Genomic DNA, 14,982 nt, shown 5'->3' on the forward strand with positions numbered 1-14,982 from the left:
GAAGTACCCAGGTGACAGACACTGGGTAAGTCATTTTCCCTCTCTGAGGCAGCATCATGTTGAAGGGTTCAGGGCCCTGTAGATCAGGGTTTGATGCTTAGCCTTGCCTGGTCTTGGACATCTTACTGAAACTCTGTGAAGCTCACAGGTTCAACAGAATTTAACAGTGAACTGTACCTCATGAAGTAGCCAATGCAGATGCAGTGTGCAACATGGCATACAGTCAATGCACAATAAATACTAGCTCCCAGCATCTCTACCTGCCAAATACCAGTCCTGCATTCCTCGCTGACTGGTCTCAAGATGAATCAGGGAATTAGGTAAGTAAACAATTTGTGATAAAAATGGTATTTTACAGCTTATAAGGTGTTATTATTAAACTCTCATCATGATTATTACTTTGAATGTTATAATACTTAGTAGGAGATACAGGGTTCATAGAAGCGCTTCTCCTAGTCTCTGTGGGTAATGAGTGAGTGGATTTGAAAGGTTATCTTGCATGAAAAAAGGAAAAAAAAAATAACCACACTCATACTTTGAAAACCTGAGCCTCCCAGAACTGAAACATAGCAGGTTCATTACTCAGTGAGGATTAATTAGCTGTCGGGTATTATTAAATATTCTCACTCTCAAAATCCACGTAGAACTGGAAACTATGAAAGTGAATGAGAGGTAATCACAGGACAGGGAAGGGGAAAAAAAAGCCACAATTGCTGGCAATGCAAATTTCAAGAGCAGAGCATGTTAGTAAATTATGGTCTGATTAATATCACATCAGCTTATTCTCTGCTTAGAGTCACTGTTCTGAAACGATGGTTTTCAGGGTTGCCTGGTGTTTCTTCTTGTACCACTGGAATCAGAGAGAAAGAAGGCTGGCCTTTTCAGTGTTTGCACTGAAAGAACGCTGGAGTGTGGATGTTTAAACTGAAATGAGGATACTTAAAAGCCTAGGAAGGTAGGCGAGAATTTTACAATATGATAGCGAATGCATTTTGTGAGTTGGTATATTAACTGTTGAGATGATCGAAAAGTAACAGAGGCTCATAAAAAACTAAAGCCTGGAAGAGCCTTAGAGATGCTAAAAGTCCAGGGATAACAGATCTCTTTGTCTCAATCACCAGGGGCTCATGACAAAAATACTGATCCCTCTGGACCCCTCAACTTGCTGCAGAGGATCACTGGGACTGAGTCCTGGGAATCTGCATTTATAACTGGCCCCCATGGTTGCAGGACCATTGCCATTGTGCAGTCCTCTGTTCAGTAGCTTAGAAACTAAGTGTGGAGAGAAGAAATGTGATTCATTGGCCCAAGGTAGTTCACTGGCCCACAGATAGTTAATAAGACACAAGAACCAGAACTGGGGTTTTCTAAGTCCCAGCCACCTGTCAGGGTCTCCTTCCATGTTTGATATGTACAAGTCCACTTTATAATATCACTGCATCATTCGGGGGACAATCTCTGTGCTAGTGAAATTTACAGAGTCAGTCTCTCCTCTTCATCACGGGAATGGCATTCTCCTAGAGGCTAAACAGATGTATGAAATCACACTGGATGCATGGATAACTGGAATTCATAGTGCAGCCTGGAGGTGGCACCTGAGAAATTCCATTCACAAAGCGAACAAGGGCAAGGTAACATCTGGGCAGAAGTTCACGTTATAAACTCCCCAGTGGCCCCCTGATCCATTTCTCCCATAGGATTGCAAAGTCCTGAGGGATGAAATACTGTCTTACTCTTTCTGTATCAGCAGCACTGTGCTTGCCACTTAGTAGACATCAGTCAATACCTTAAGCAGTGAAGACAATAGTATAAAAATTATATGAAAAGGAAAATAGGAATTTTCTTAAACATGTAGACAACCTACTATCACTAGGGGTTAATAAGAGCCATGAAAATGCTGCTGATGAGAGTAATACTAAACCATCAATACTGAATCCTCACAACAATCCCAGGAAGTAGTGACCATCCCTCAACCCTGTTGTGCAGATACGATATGGCAGGCACGAGGCACTTAAGTGATGTGTCCAAGGCCCCAGCCAGAGAGGAATGGAGCCAGAATTCTATCCCAGGACAGACTGACTCAGTGTTCATACTCTTCACTACTATGCCTTCGGGTCTCCAAAACCTCTAAGCAGTTACAGCACTGACCCTCTCTGATAAGGTGGATGTCCATGGCCATTCTCCATGCTGAAGGCACAGGCAGACAGGAGGAAACAGCCACCAATGTTTGTTGGCCCATAAGAAGCTCAATAGAAGAGCAGGTATCAATTACTACTGCATACACATGCAACAGCCCAGCTCTATAGCCAGCAAAGAGTCTGTGCTCAAAGAGCATCTGCTGAATAACAGATGAGCAAGTGAATGAATGAATGAACAAACCAACAAGCTAGATAATCATGGAACTCAGTGATCATTCAGGTCCCACATCTGTCTCTAAACGTAGGGAAACAACCTCTTTTTCCCACAAGTACTTCCGTGTCTGGGCTTTCTAGGTGGTTCAGTGGTAAAGAATCTGCCTGCCGATGGAGGTCACAGAGGCTTTGACCCTTGGGTTGGGAAGATCCCCTGGAGAAGGGAATGGCAACCCACTCCAGTATTCTTGCCTGAAAAATTCCATGGACAGAGGAGCCTGGCGGTCTACAGTCCATGGAGTTGCAAAAAGAGTTGGACACAAATTAGCTACTAAACAACAACAACAACTTCTGCATCTCTTTTCCTAGGTTTTGGTCTTTAGTACAGCTGCTGGCATCTGAAAGCACATATTTTACCCAATTCTGGAAGTTGCCTGGAGCCAGAGCTGGTCTCAAAACCTGCCTGCTTCACCATTCACATTGAGCACTCCAAAACTAAAGTCATCACTCAGTCCTAAATCATTTTACTCTTTATCCAGAGGGCCATCCTTTAAAAGTCAGCTTTTAGAAATCCGTTTCTAACACCATTTCCCTGCCAGACCTATCCTGGTCTCCCAGAACCAAACATAATTTCTTCCTCCTTTGATCAAACTGCAGCTCTGACTCTCACTGCATTTATCTCACTCTATATCACTGAAGATGGTGACTGCAGCCATGAAATTAAAAGACGCTTACTCCTTGGAAGGAAAGTTATGACCAACCTAGACAGCATATTAAAAAGCAGAGATATTACTTTGCCAACAAAGGTCTGTCTAGTCAAGGCTATGGTTTTTCCAGTGGTCATGTATGGATGTGAGAGTTGGACTGTGAAGAAAGCTGAGCACCGAAAAATTGATGCTTTTGAACTGTGGTGTTGGAGAAGATTCTTGGGAGTCCCTTGGACTGCAAGGAGATCCAACCAGTCCATCCCAAAGGAGATCAGTCCTGGGTGTTCATTGGGAGGACTGATGCTGAGGCTGAAACTCCAATACTTTGGTCACCTCATATGAAGAGTTGACTCATTGGAAAAGACCCTGATGCTGGGAGGGATTGGGGGCAGGAGGAGAAGGGGATGACAGAGGATGAGATGGCTGGATGGCATCACCAACTCAATGGACATGAGTTTGGGCAGGCTCTGGGAGTTGGTGATGGAGAGGGAGGCCTGGTGTGCTGCGATTCATGGGGTTGCAAAGAGTCGGACACGACTGAGCGACTGAACTGAACTGATGTAGTGTTATAAACATTGACATGTTAGTCCTACACATCCTCTTTTCTTACCAGACTGTGCACGTCTGAATGGCAGGGAGGCAGCTACTTAGACTAAGAGTAGAGATCATTTCTAGAGTGCCAGCCATGGAGTAAGGGCTTTCCATCCATACTGCATTTTAGCTTTAGAAGTCCACGCACAGTAAGGTACTAGGTTCACTGTTTTACAGACAGAGAAACTAAAAATAACTTGCATGACTGAAATTCAAAAAGAGAATGTGACAGGAAATGCTACTTAATACTCTGCAATGGAGTATATGAGCAAAGAATCTAAAAAAAGAATGGATATATGTAGAACAGATTCACTTTGCTGAACACTTGAAGCTAACACAACATTGTAAATCAATTATACTCCAATAAAAGTGAAACAAAAAATGAAAAAGGAACGTGACTATGTAAGTGACAGAATTTGAACCCAGGCCTGTGCCTGTTCGATTTAAAAGTTCGTATTCTGCTTCACAAGATTCCAACTTCCCATATGAGTCGTCCTAGCCCCGTACCTTGAAGATGCTCAAGACGCTTTTGATGATGCAAACAGACTGAGGCTAGGAACACAGTAATGTATAGCGGTCCTGTGGGCAAGTCCTTGGTGACAAAAGGAAATGCGTGGACTTATAGTCATCACAGTTTGGTGCCTTCTTGCTCTTCCATCTGCCACCAGAGACTCAGGGAGCCTGGGTTTCTGTCTGATCTCCCTCCCTCACAGCTGAGAGCTGTAACCCTCAATAGCAGCCAGTGTGCGGCCAAACTTCCCCGGACCCTGGTTGCCAGGGAAACTGAAAGACGGCTGTGCTCACCCGCAAGGTAGTGATGGTGGCAGGATCTCGCAGCCGGCCCTCCTCATCTTTCAGATTGTAGCCTTCTGGCCTCTTATCACGCTCGCTGACTTTCCACAGCTTCACAGTTTTATCTGTGGAGGAAACCACAATGACAGTGAGAGTAAGCTCATAACGAAGTTTATTTATTTATTTTCTTTTGCAGGATGAGGGTGGGGGTGGTGGGGCAGGGAAAAGAGGAGGTCAATGGACGGGACTGCTATGGAAGCTGGACCATGTCAAGGACTAAGTGTGCACATCTCAAGGTCTTTGAGGGCAGAGTTCATGCTTCCAAACAAAACCATTTATTGTGCTGAGAGAAACGGCTTCCGTTAGAATGGACTGTTAAAGCTATAGCTTACATATTAATTGGGTTAATTCAGTAAAAATATGCCCTGAGCCTTGAATAAGAGTGGCCACAACATGTATAGAATTAACGATGTAACCATGTTCACACTTGCCATGGAGAATTTATTCAATGTTCACAATAACCCTGAGATGTAGGTCCAATGCTTGCATCCCCCCTCGCTAACACTGTCCCTGCTGCTGCTAAGTCCCTTCAGTTGTGTCTGACTCTGTGCAACCCCATAGACAGCAGCCCACCAGGCTCCTCCATCCATGGGATTTTCCAGGCAAGAGTACTGGAGTCGGTTGTCATTGCCTTCTCCAAACACTGTCCCTAGCCTGACCCAAAAGGCCCTCCATGACCGCACCCCTAGGTCCTCATGTTTTATGGTTTTACTGTCTACCCTACTCGCTGCCACCTCTCATGTTTTTGCCACCTGGCTTCCTTACAGCTCCTTGTATGGGCTAACCCTACTCCCACATTTTGCACTAGCTGTGCCTTCTGCCAGGAAAGCCCTTTACCCTCTTTTCACAAGATTTTTTCCTTCACTTTACTCTCTCTGTTTATGTCCCAACTTCAGCAGAGCCTTTCCTAATTAACCTACAGAAAGATGTTTCGCTCACCATTCTCCATCCCCTCTTCCTGCTTTATTTTTCTTCAGAGTACATTTAATTACCTAGCAACTTAGTTATCCTGCCTTCCTTGCTAGAACATAAAATCATCGAAGACAGGGATTCAGTCTGTCGTGTTCCTAACTACACCTTCAAGCCCCTGCAAAGGTTGTTGTTCAGTTGCTCAGTTGTGTCTGACTCTACAACCCCATGGACTGCAGCACGCCAGGCTTCCCTGTCCTTCACCATCTCCCGGAGTTTGCTCAAACTAATGTCCATTGAGTTGGTGATGCCATCCAACCATCTTGGATGTTCAATAAATATGGGGTAGATGAATGAATGCATCTCATTTATACAGTGCATCTTGCTGGCAGTACTCAGGGAAGTAACATGAGAAGGAGATTCATCTGAACGCTTTCCCCTTTCAGGCTCTCTTCTGAGTCCCCTGCTGGAAAAGACTTTTCTCACCTTTATACTGTCCCAGGACTTTACACCACTTCCTGACCCCTGTCATTCTCTGTAGCAAATAAAACAGAGGTGAGGACTCGAATGCTCATGGGAGGTAGTCAGTGCCAGGGGAACGAGTGAAAGGGCTGGGGTCTCAGGGGAGCTGGAGGTGGCATGCCCCGTTTGCAGGCCTTCCATTCTATGTTTGTTTTTTTAAAAGTAGAGTTGACTTACAATGTTGTGTTAGTTTCAAGTGTATAGCACAGTGCTTTAGTCATATATATATATTCTTTTACAGATTCTCTTCCCTCATAGGTTATTACAAAATGTTGAGTATAGTTTCCTGTGCTGTATAGTAGGTCCTTGTTTGTTACCCACTTAATATATAGTAGTGTGCATATGTTAATCCATTTTTTAAGGAAACATATTTGGGTCAAATAGATGACGCCTGTGATGGCATGCCTTCGCAGGCCTTTCTTCTTGGATCCTGTGTTCACTGTCCATTCTCATTCTTCTCCTGGACGGCAGGGACCCCGCTGCCTCCTCTGTGTCTTGCTCCGTGCCTGCACAGGGTGGCTTTGAAAGCAGACAACCCTGGACCACATCCCCACCCCAACTCCAGCCCCCATGCGGCCGGGGGCTGGGGTCCCCACGTGGTAGGTGCCTGACTGGTCTTGGGGTGACACCCAAATGAGAGTAGCAGATAGGGCAGGAAGAGGGGTACAGAACGGCCAGCTCAATTTGAATTGCAGAAATAGGAGTCATTTTTTTAGTATAAGTATGTCCCTAATATTCCAATCTTACAGACAGAGATACTTAACTTCTCTATGCCCAGTCTTTTTATTTGTAAATTGGAGAAAGCAGATGTCTTTCTCATGGGACTCTTTGCGGGTTAAGTGGAAGACTGCATGTAGAGAGTTTAACCCAGGGTCGGGTTTCTAGTCATGGTTCACAGATGGCGGTGTTGTTGGCAAGAGGAAGCTGGGCACCTACTCTGCAGTAATAAGATGCTGCTCTGACAGCATGGGCGGCACCCGTGACGACATAAGCACATCCTGTTTCCTCCCCGCAAGGCTGTCAGGGGACGAGAGCCACCCCTCCACCTGCCTGTGCGAGGATTCCCCAGTTTGTCCGCTCCCATCCCCTTCCCCATCTCTCCTCTGTGAGTGCCCCGTCCTCAGCAGTCTGAAGAGCGCCAGCCACATGGTGAGGTGGGCTTCCTGCCGTCATCTGGCTGTTCTAACAGAGAAGGGCCCCCGCTTCCTAACATGTGGGCATCACACAGGCTGTGTCTGCTGGCACTCCTGTCGAGTCTGCTAAGGGTAAGATCTGTGCTTTCAGCCCGGCTTGTACGAGGACAGAAGGCAAAGAAGCCTCTCCTAGATGCTGTGTTGAATTTAGAACTTTCTAGCAAAGCTCTTCTGGTCTGAATACAGACTGCATAATGACCTGCTTTTTAAGGTGGGAAAATGAACTTGGGCCATATTTATATAGTCACTTGATTAACTACTAATCAGAGATCAGAGTAGATTAGCTACTAGAGCTCAGAAGAACCCAAATCAGTGAATCTTAGTACCAATTATTTTCTATTGCTTGGCTTTGGAATGTATTCCATCCTAATGGCAAGACAATTCTCATATTTTTCTTATTATGAATGATAAATTACTATTCCAAAAAAGAGAGAAATTAGAGGTAAAACATAAAGAATAAAAATTCTTAAAATCCCTCCAGTCCAGGACCACCATTATTAACAGTTTATAGTACAGTTAATAATACAGTTACAGTCTGCAGTATTTTTTCTATGCATTTTTTTGAAGAGGGGTACAAACCTATAATAATATCACATACATAGATTTATATTTCTCATTTTATTGTAAAACTGGTACATATAATTGTAGAAGATGAAAATGAATATAAAAGTAAAAAAATAAAACTTTCTCAATTCCACTAGACAAAGACAACTATTATGAAAATTTTGTGTATATCCTTATATTATATTGGATGTGGAATTATATAACTGCTTTTAATAAATGTAACATACTACACATAGCTTATACTATGCCTTTCCCCCAATCATTTATCTATTTATACCAACATCTATCTCCACTTAATGTATAACTGAGAATTAGTTAAAGATCTAGAAATGGGAGACATTAATAAACTACAGAAGTCATACAATGGAATACTATGCAGTCATTGAAAATGTTACAGTATTTTAGGAGAAATATTTCACAATTACAAAGATATTCCTGTTACTATTATATTATTAAATTAAAAATCTGGTTGCAAAGTTATAGAATATGTCTCATTTTGGGTAAGAAACAGATTTATCCAAGTCACTTTTCTATTCCTTTTAAAAAACCATTAATAGTGGTTCTCTCTGGATAGGAATACTTTCCTTATCTTCACTCTGCTTCTCTGAATTTTCTAAATTTTTTACAATGAACAATTACTACTCTCATAGCATGAAAAACAAATTAAGTATACCTTTTCACCTGATCATAGGTATTATGATAGAAGTAGACATCTAAGTAAAGTAATGCGTCTTCAGCTGGTGAATAATTTTAAGGTCTAGCTTCACAACTGAATGTTGGTTTTATTTTTCATTAAAAACTGTAAAGCTGGGACTGTATTCTAGCAGAAGATTAAAAACTGTAGCCAGCTATAATGAGATAAGCACAATTTTTTTTAAAAAGATAATTGATGGTGAATTCAATTCGATTCCCCATGGTTAGGATGCCTGGAGTCATTCTTGACTTTATTATCACAATTTTTCTTGACTCAGTATCTTGAAGCTTTGTGGATAAAAAAGTCTGAGAAACATGTGGCTGATACCATGAGTAATGGCTTTTTCTTCCTTTCAGCTGGCTCTCTGAGTAGTTTATCATTACTTGTGGCATCTTTAAACACAATCTTATCATCTATCTTCATTGTCTCTTTTGTACAGTAATTCCGATTGTCTTCCATTAATTTTTGCATGTTAACCTATTTGCCTTAAGGGGAATTCTCAACCTTAATATTAGTATAAAAAAGAAAATCACATATGAGCATGGGGATTTGTCTTCTAAGAATCATTTTGAGATGCTGGTGGCATATGAAATAGCATCCCAAATGGGAAGATAATATCCTTGTTAATCAAAAAACTATTTAAAAACTCAATTAACAGAACATTATGCTATATAATTAATCTTCATTGCATTTCACTGGTTTCTTCCCCATCCCCCCACAAAGTAGTTAATATGTCTTTGACTTTTATTATAATAATCAATAGGCTAAATTTCATAATACAAAGCTAGCCTAGAGAAGATAATCAGATACTTTTTCTCTGCCTGAAGTAATTAAGTCAAAATCATCAGAAGTTTCTTCCATTCTAAGTTGTGTTGAGTCTGTTGAGCCTTTGAGTAAAACTTGAAACTGAGAGAGAAGAACTTGAAACAAATTCACTTTTGGAATATCAAGATCAAAAGATCTCCTGGAGAAGGGAATGACAACCCACTCCAGTATTTCTGCCTGGAGAATCCCACGGACAGAGGAGCCTGGCAGGCTACAGTCCATGGGGTCCCAAAGAGTCGGACACAACTGAACAACTAACACAAAAATGTAAACAAAACAATAAATACAGTTATGAGAAAGAATTAAATTACTTGGAATCTGGAGAAACAGATGAGTGGAAATCTGGTCATGTTGAGATAAGGTATGCTTGAATAACACTATGCTGGCTACTTCAGAACCATTACTTTATAGATTTATACACTGGCTTTTACATTTGAGGGATTTGGGGGGTTCATACACATTAAAAACTTTCCCTCTTTTATCATGATATTAAAATAAAAATTGTAAGAACTTAGAAAACGAAAACAATAAAAGTAACAAATTGACAAGTCACTCATAATGCATAAGGATACTTACAATAAATCTTTCAGTGTGCTTCATTTCAGTCTTCAAAAATGCTAATACAGGTTTGATCATTGTATATATATAGTCTGCATTTTGTTTTATCTTGACATATGAGCATTACCCTTTCTTAATAAATGCTGGAGATAGGCAAAAAGCAAACCCAATGTTTCTTGATTTATACTTAAATGTATACTCCTCAAAGACTCACACAGAGGATGGTGAAATAAGTCTCTTTCCAGCTTATTTGTTTGGCAGAGGGTGTTTAATTTGTGTGTACTAAGCCTCTTAATTGTTATGCTATTCAATTAGCACCCTTTTGTATTTGATTTTATCCTGAATTGTTTTGAGCATAGATGGCTTCTTTCAAGTAGAGTATTAAAAACCTTTAGAGTTGGTAATTCCACTGTATAGAGGCTTAAAGATTAGTATAGAATCAAGTTCTCTATGCAACCCCTAACATCCTCTCTCTCTGATCCATTTATATCAATCCCCCCCCCCCCCAAACCAATAAATGATGTAAGAAAAGTACGGAGGGAAAAAGAGAAGAAATCATTACTTGATCCATTTTTTTGATGATGTCCCTGGGTTGGGAAGATTCCTTGGAGAAGGGAATGGCTACCAACCCCAATATTCTTGCCTGGAGAATTCCATGGACAGAGTTGTCTGGCAGACTATAGTCCACGGAGTCTCAAAGAGTTGAACACAACTGAGTGACTTTCACTTTCTCTACTTTCCTTCCTGTCTTCTTGACCTATGTTCCTAGTAGGGTGCTTGCTTGTGTCAAAGACATCTGCTTTCCAAACCCCCAAATATATTCAGGGATTAATAACTTCTATTGAGTGTGCCAAATATATAGGGACGGCATGTTTTGTTTCCTGAAATGTGTTCCCAGAATAACATTCAGCGAATCTTAAGACAGGAAGTCACATTCCAAAAACACCTGGAAATAATCTGCATTTGTCAAAAACTACAGATAACAAGTCTCACAGAATTCAGTCATAAATTTGTTATTTTTTTAAAAAGAGTAAGTACAATTTACTGAGTTTCTATTCTCAGTCAGGCATTCTGCTAGGCATCTTGCAAGTATGGTTTCTAAGTTTTTCAACAGCCTGCAAGGTAAAAAGGAAAATGGCGGCTAAGAGAGATTAAAATACATGGTTTGCTGACTACATCTCTGAAAACGCCAAACGAGGTAAGTCACCTTCACCTACCATTAGTAGACAGAAGGAAGTAGGCTGCATTCTGCTGAGGGAGCCATCTTATTTTATTGATTTTTTCTTCTATTTCTAAACTTTTCAGGTAATCGAACTCGGGTTCATGGCTCTGGAATGTGCTGTAAACATTGTATTCACCCCTACGATGAACCTGATTTTTACTCTGTAGGAAGGGAAAAAAACACATACACCAAAGATTAAATCATATAAGCCAACTGAAAATTCACCAGTTCCTTCTTTTTTTGAGCAGGATCATGAGAGGTGGGATGGGCAGACCGTGTCCGAGTGGGCTGAGGGCAGGACTATGCTGACCACAGGTTCCTCTTCAGCTCTGTGGCCTCATGCCATTTGATTGTGCACCCCTGGTGGTAAACACTGGCACCTCCAATATTTACATATTTTTATTTATAAATTATATACATAAACTGCTGCATGGGCATAGGGTGTACATCATAAAATATATGTAGAAATAGAAGTTGAAGTAGGACATGAGTTTTTTTTAGGTGACTATGCCACATGGCATGCAGAACTTCCTAGACCGGGAATCGAACTCACACCCCCTGCAATGGAAGCATGGAGTCTTAACCAGTGGACCACCAGGCAAGTCCCAACAACATGATTTTAAAATCAATAGATGTTCTAATATTTCCTGTGTCCTAATGGATGTCTTGGACACCCTTAGGAGTGAGTCATCCAATGCTGATGTCCATATAGATGCATACCAATCCTTTACGAAGAACACAGAACTGTAGCATCTGCACCCCTCACTGGCCTTTCATAACTCATCAGATCTTCACAGAATCTGAGAGGTTCCCAGGGCAGGGAAATGGACCAAACAGGCTCGGAGATATTAAAATGACACACAGCTTATTAGGATCAGATCTCTCCCTCTCCTTTTCTCATCATGAGTAACAAAACAGACATGAGGGCAGAGAAGACATGCAGATCATTGGGAGAACTATGAAACTTTACACTGGCTTTCCCTTAGCATCGATTATGCAATGTGCGCACAGCAGGAACTGAATAAATAATGAGAGAACAGAACATGAAGCGGGGGGCGGGGGGGGGTGTGGAGAAAGGGACAAGAGAAAGAAGAAAGATGGACAGGAGGAAAAGAGGGTGTGAGAAAGAAAGGGAAGAAGGGAAAGATGGAGGGGAGGTTTGCATTTTAGGATCTTGTGACCAAGAGTCTCAAGATTCAGGCTTGGGAAAACTATGTGCACAAATTCAAATCCAAGTCTTATTAGGCATTTGTCATAGATGCATGACTCTTAATTAAAGGTTTAAATTAAAAAAAAAACACACAAAACTATTTCTGGGTGGATACTGGACATTCAAACCCAAGCCTCAATTTACTGCCAGGTGATGGTACTGATGTTAAATGTACTTGTGAGGGCATTGAGGTTCTTTGAGCAAATTCTCCAGGATGGTGTCACTTGAGCATTCATACACAGGAGTCGCCCACAGGAGCTGAGAGGAGATCTGACTTAGATGCTGCCACATGTCTGTGTTTCTCAAGCTCAGCGTTCATTCAACCCCAAGCCTTGCCACAAAACTCAACGGTGAACTGCATGTTATTATTCTCAACATTTTTTCCTTATTGAACAAAACCACCTGCCTTTGGAAAATGTGTCCCCCTCCATTCTACTAATGAATCAGGCTTCCCAAATATTTCAGTAAATTAAAATAGGTGAAACCTATAAATAGCTAATGGGAAACACGGAATGGAATATTACTGGCAACATGCTGCCTTGGGTAATTTATGCTAAACAGCTCCTCTGGTTTCTCTTTATCATTACTAGGAACCTAATTGGATTAAAAAAAATTGAAGAAGAAGGTTTAAAAATCAATTTTAAAAGGACTTTAGAGGCTGACATACTTGCTCCTGTCCTGTTTACTGCAGAAAGAGCTCGTCCACCTGAACAATAAATTTTTAAGAGTCTTGATTTGCTACCATCCAAATCAGACTGTCAAGTGTGTGGAGTATGTGCCAGACCAATTAGCAGTAGGCAGCTCCGGAAAAGCAGGAAAAATTCCAGGTCACGAAGAGCTATTAGTTTCTACTTGCCAACCACATTTTCATGTTTCCAGGGCCAATGGAATAGGCTGGGTGCCTGAATTAATGCTGAACACTTGAATTCATGCAGAACCCCGAGGGATTACCATGCCCTTATAGAAATTAATTGCAAATAATGTGCAATTACCAAATATATCACCTCTAAATGAGACTTCCCTTTTTGGAGGGGAGATGGAACACAAATGGCTTTGAGGCACAAAGCAGGCTTAAAATTGCTAGGGAAGTCTCTTGTGAAGCCTCCCTCCCACACGGGGGGCCTCCCGCTACGCCACACTGGGTGAACCTCCGAGGCAGGCAGTAGCAGATGGGAGAGTCCCTTGAACACAGACTGGCCTGCTGTAAGCTTCAGGACCCTGCCAGGGGAGGCCAAGGAAATCAAATTGGGCCACAATTCTGTTCTGACGGAGCAGAAGCAGACACCCCCAAAAAACTCAATTTATATGAAAAAGAGAAGCTATTCCTAGTGGAACCCAAGTCTCAGGAAGAAATGGGCTTTTCGAGATTCACTGGGAGTTAATGACTCCTGCTTGGAAGGCATAGAGGATTCAGCTGCAGTGAACTTCATGTCATCCATAGTAAAGTGTGGCCTTCCCAGGCAGTGCTAGTGGTAAAGAACCCGCCCGCCAAGGCAGGAGACCTAAGAGATGTGGGTTTGATCCCTGAGTCAGGAAGATCCCCTGGAGGAGGGCATGGCAACCCACTCCAGTATTCTTGCCTGGAGAATTCCATGGACAGAGAAGCATGGTAGGCTACAGTCCATGGGGTCACAAAGAGTTGGACATGACTGAAGTGACTTAGCATGCACGTGCATAGTAAAGCATGAACTGTGTTCTTTGCTCAGATGTCATTTTCTGGGATTTCACTCACTTAGGTAGAGGGAGCTACATTTTCTTTTCTGACCCAAGTTATCCTTTTCACATCTGTTGGGGAAAGGCTGTATCTTTTATCCCAGGTATTCTGTTAGGAGTCCCTGAATTTCTAAATTCAAGAGAGTTAACCCCACTGAGAAAGGAGGTGTTACACTCTACAAGCATCTGTGGCATTTTGCAGATCCAGAGAAATGAGGTCGTTTTGAATGTGCAGTACCCAGGATTGGAAAGGAAGACTTTGTCCAGAAAAGGCTCTAATTCCAGGTGCTTTTGTGAGCCTGTGCAACTGTTGATGTTAATGACTTTTTGGCAGTTTTTAGTTTGCAAGCCAAGCAGCAAGGTTAAGGGCGACACATGAGGATTAAGAAACAGTGGGAGGCCTCCTTTAAAAAGAAGAGAAAATGGGCATTTTGCATTCACTGCCACTTACCTCCTGCTCTCGTTGAAATATTACAACCCGACCCCCCTTGTCCCCTGTCGCTAGTAATTCTCCCGTGTGGTTGAATTCTACCGTAGAGATAATGTCAGCTGAAAAGAAGAAGACAAAGGCAATTTAAGTAACTGCACACTTACTTTCAAACGATAGATAATAGACGTACTTTTCTGCGCATTTAAGGGCTTAGGGCTTTGTCTCTGCAGTGGAATTTACAAGGATTTTATGTCCTGTATTTGAAGTGCCACTTCTAGTGGCACTTGGGGAAGTAAATTTCCTAGATGCCCACACAGAACTGTGGTCTCTAGGAACAACTGGAGAGAACAAAAGGAAAAAGCACATTCAGATTCTTTTGTTTCGGGCAATAGAAAACGAATTTTCTTATGGCTCTGGGAGACGGCAATTTTCTTTGATAATTTCTACCAACCACAGGCTCTTTTCCCACCCATGGCCTTCTGCATCCCCCTTTCTTCTACACCAAGAAACTTCCCCAAATGGGGTTCAGTTGTGGAATCTAAATGAGGACTGAAGGCTGATGAGCAGGACTGAGATGCTTGAAGCTCAGACATGGAAAATGAAGGGACACAACTCAGAGGAACCATCAGGGAAACTCCAGG

General features: G+C 42.0%; 1 protein-coding gene across 5 annotated transcripts in view; it reads right to left on the reverse strand.

Moving 5' to 3' along the window:
* The window catches only part of PPP2R2B (protein phosphatase 2 regulatory subunit Bbeta), a 485,402-nt gene that overhangs the window by 120,120 nt on the left and 350,300 nt on the right, over nt 1–14,982 (reverse strand). For all 5 annotated transcript variants that reach the window (XM_061149441.1, XM_061149442.1, XM_061149443.1 and 2 more), the window contains 3 exons: nt 14,363–14,460; nt 10,984–11,149; nt 4,454–4,566 (listed from right to left, as the gene is read on the reverse strand). In XM_061149441.1, the coding sequence (XP_061005424.1) occupies nt 4,454–4,566; nt 10,984–11,149; nt 14,363–14,460 (377 nt within the window). The remainder of the gene's footprint in view (nt 1–4,453; nt 4,567–10,983; nt 11,150–14,362; nt 14,461–14,982) is intronic.

Source organism: Dama dama, chromosome 9 (assembly GCF_033118175.1).
Source record: "Dama dama isolate Ldn47 chromosome 9, ASM3311817v1, whole genome shotgun sequence".
NCBI classification, from domain to species: Eukaryota; Metazoa; Chordata; class Mammalia; order Artiodactyla; family Cervidae; genus Dama; species Dama dama.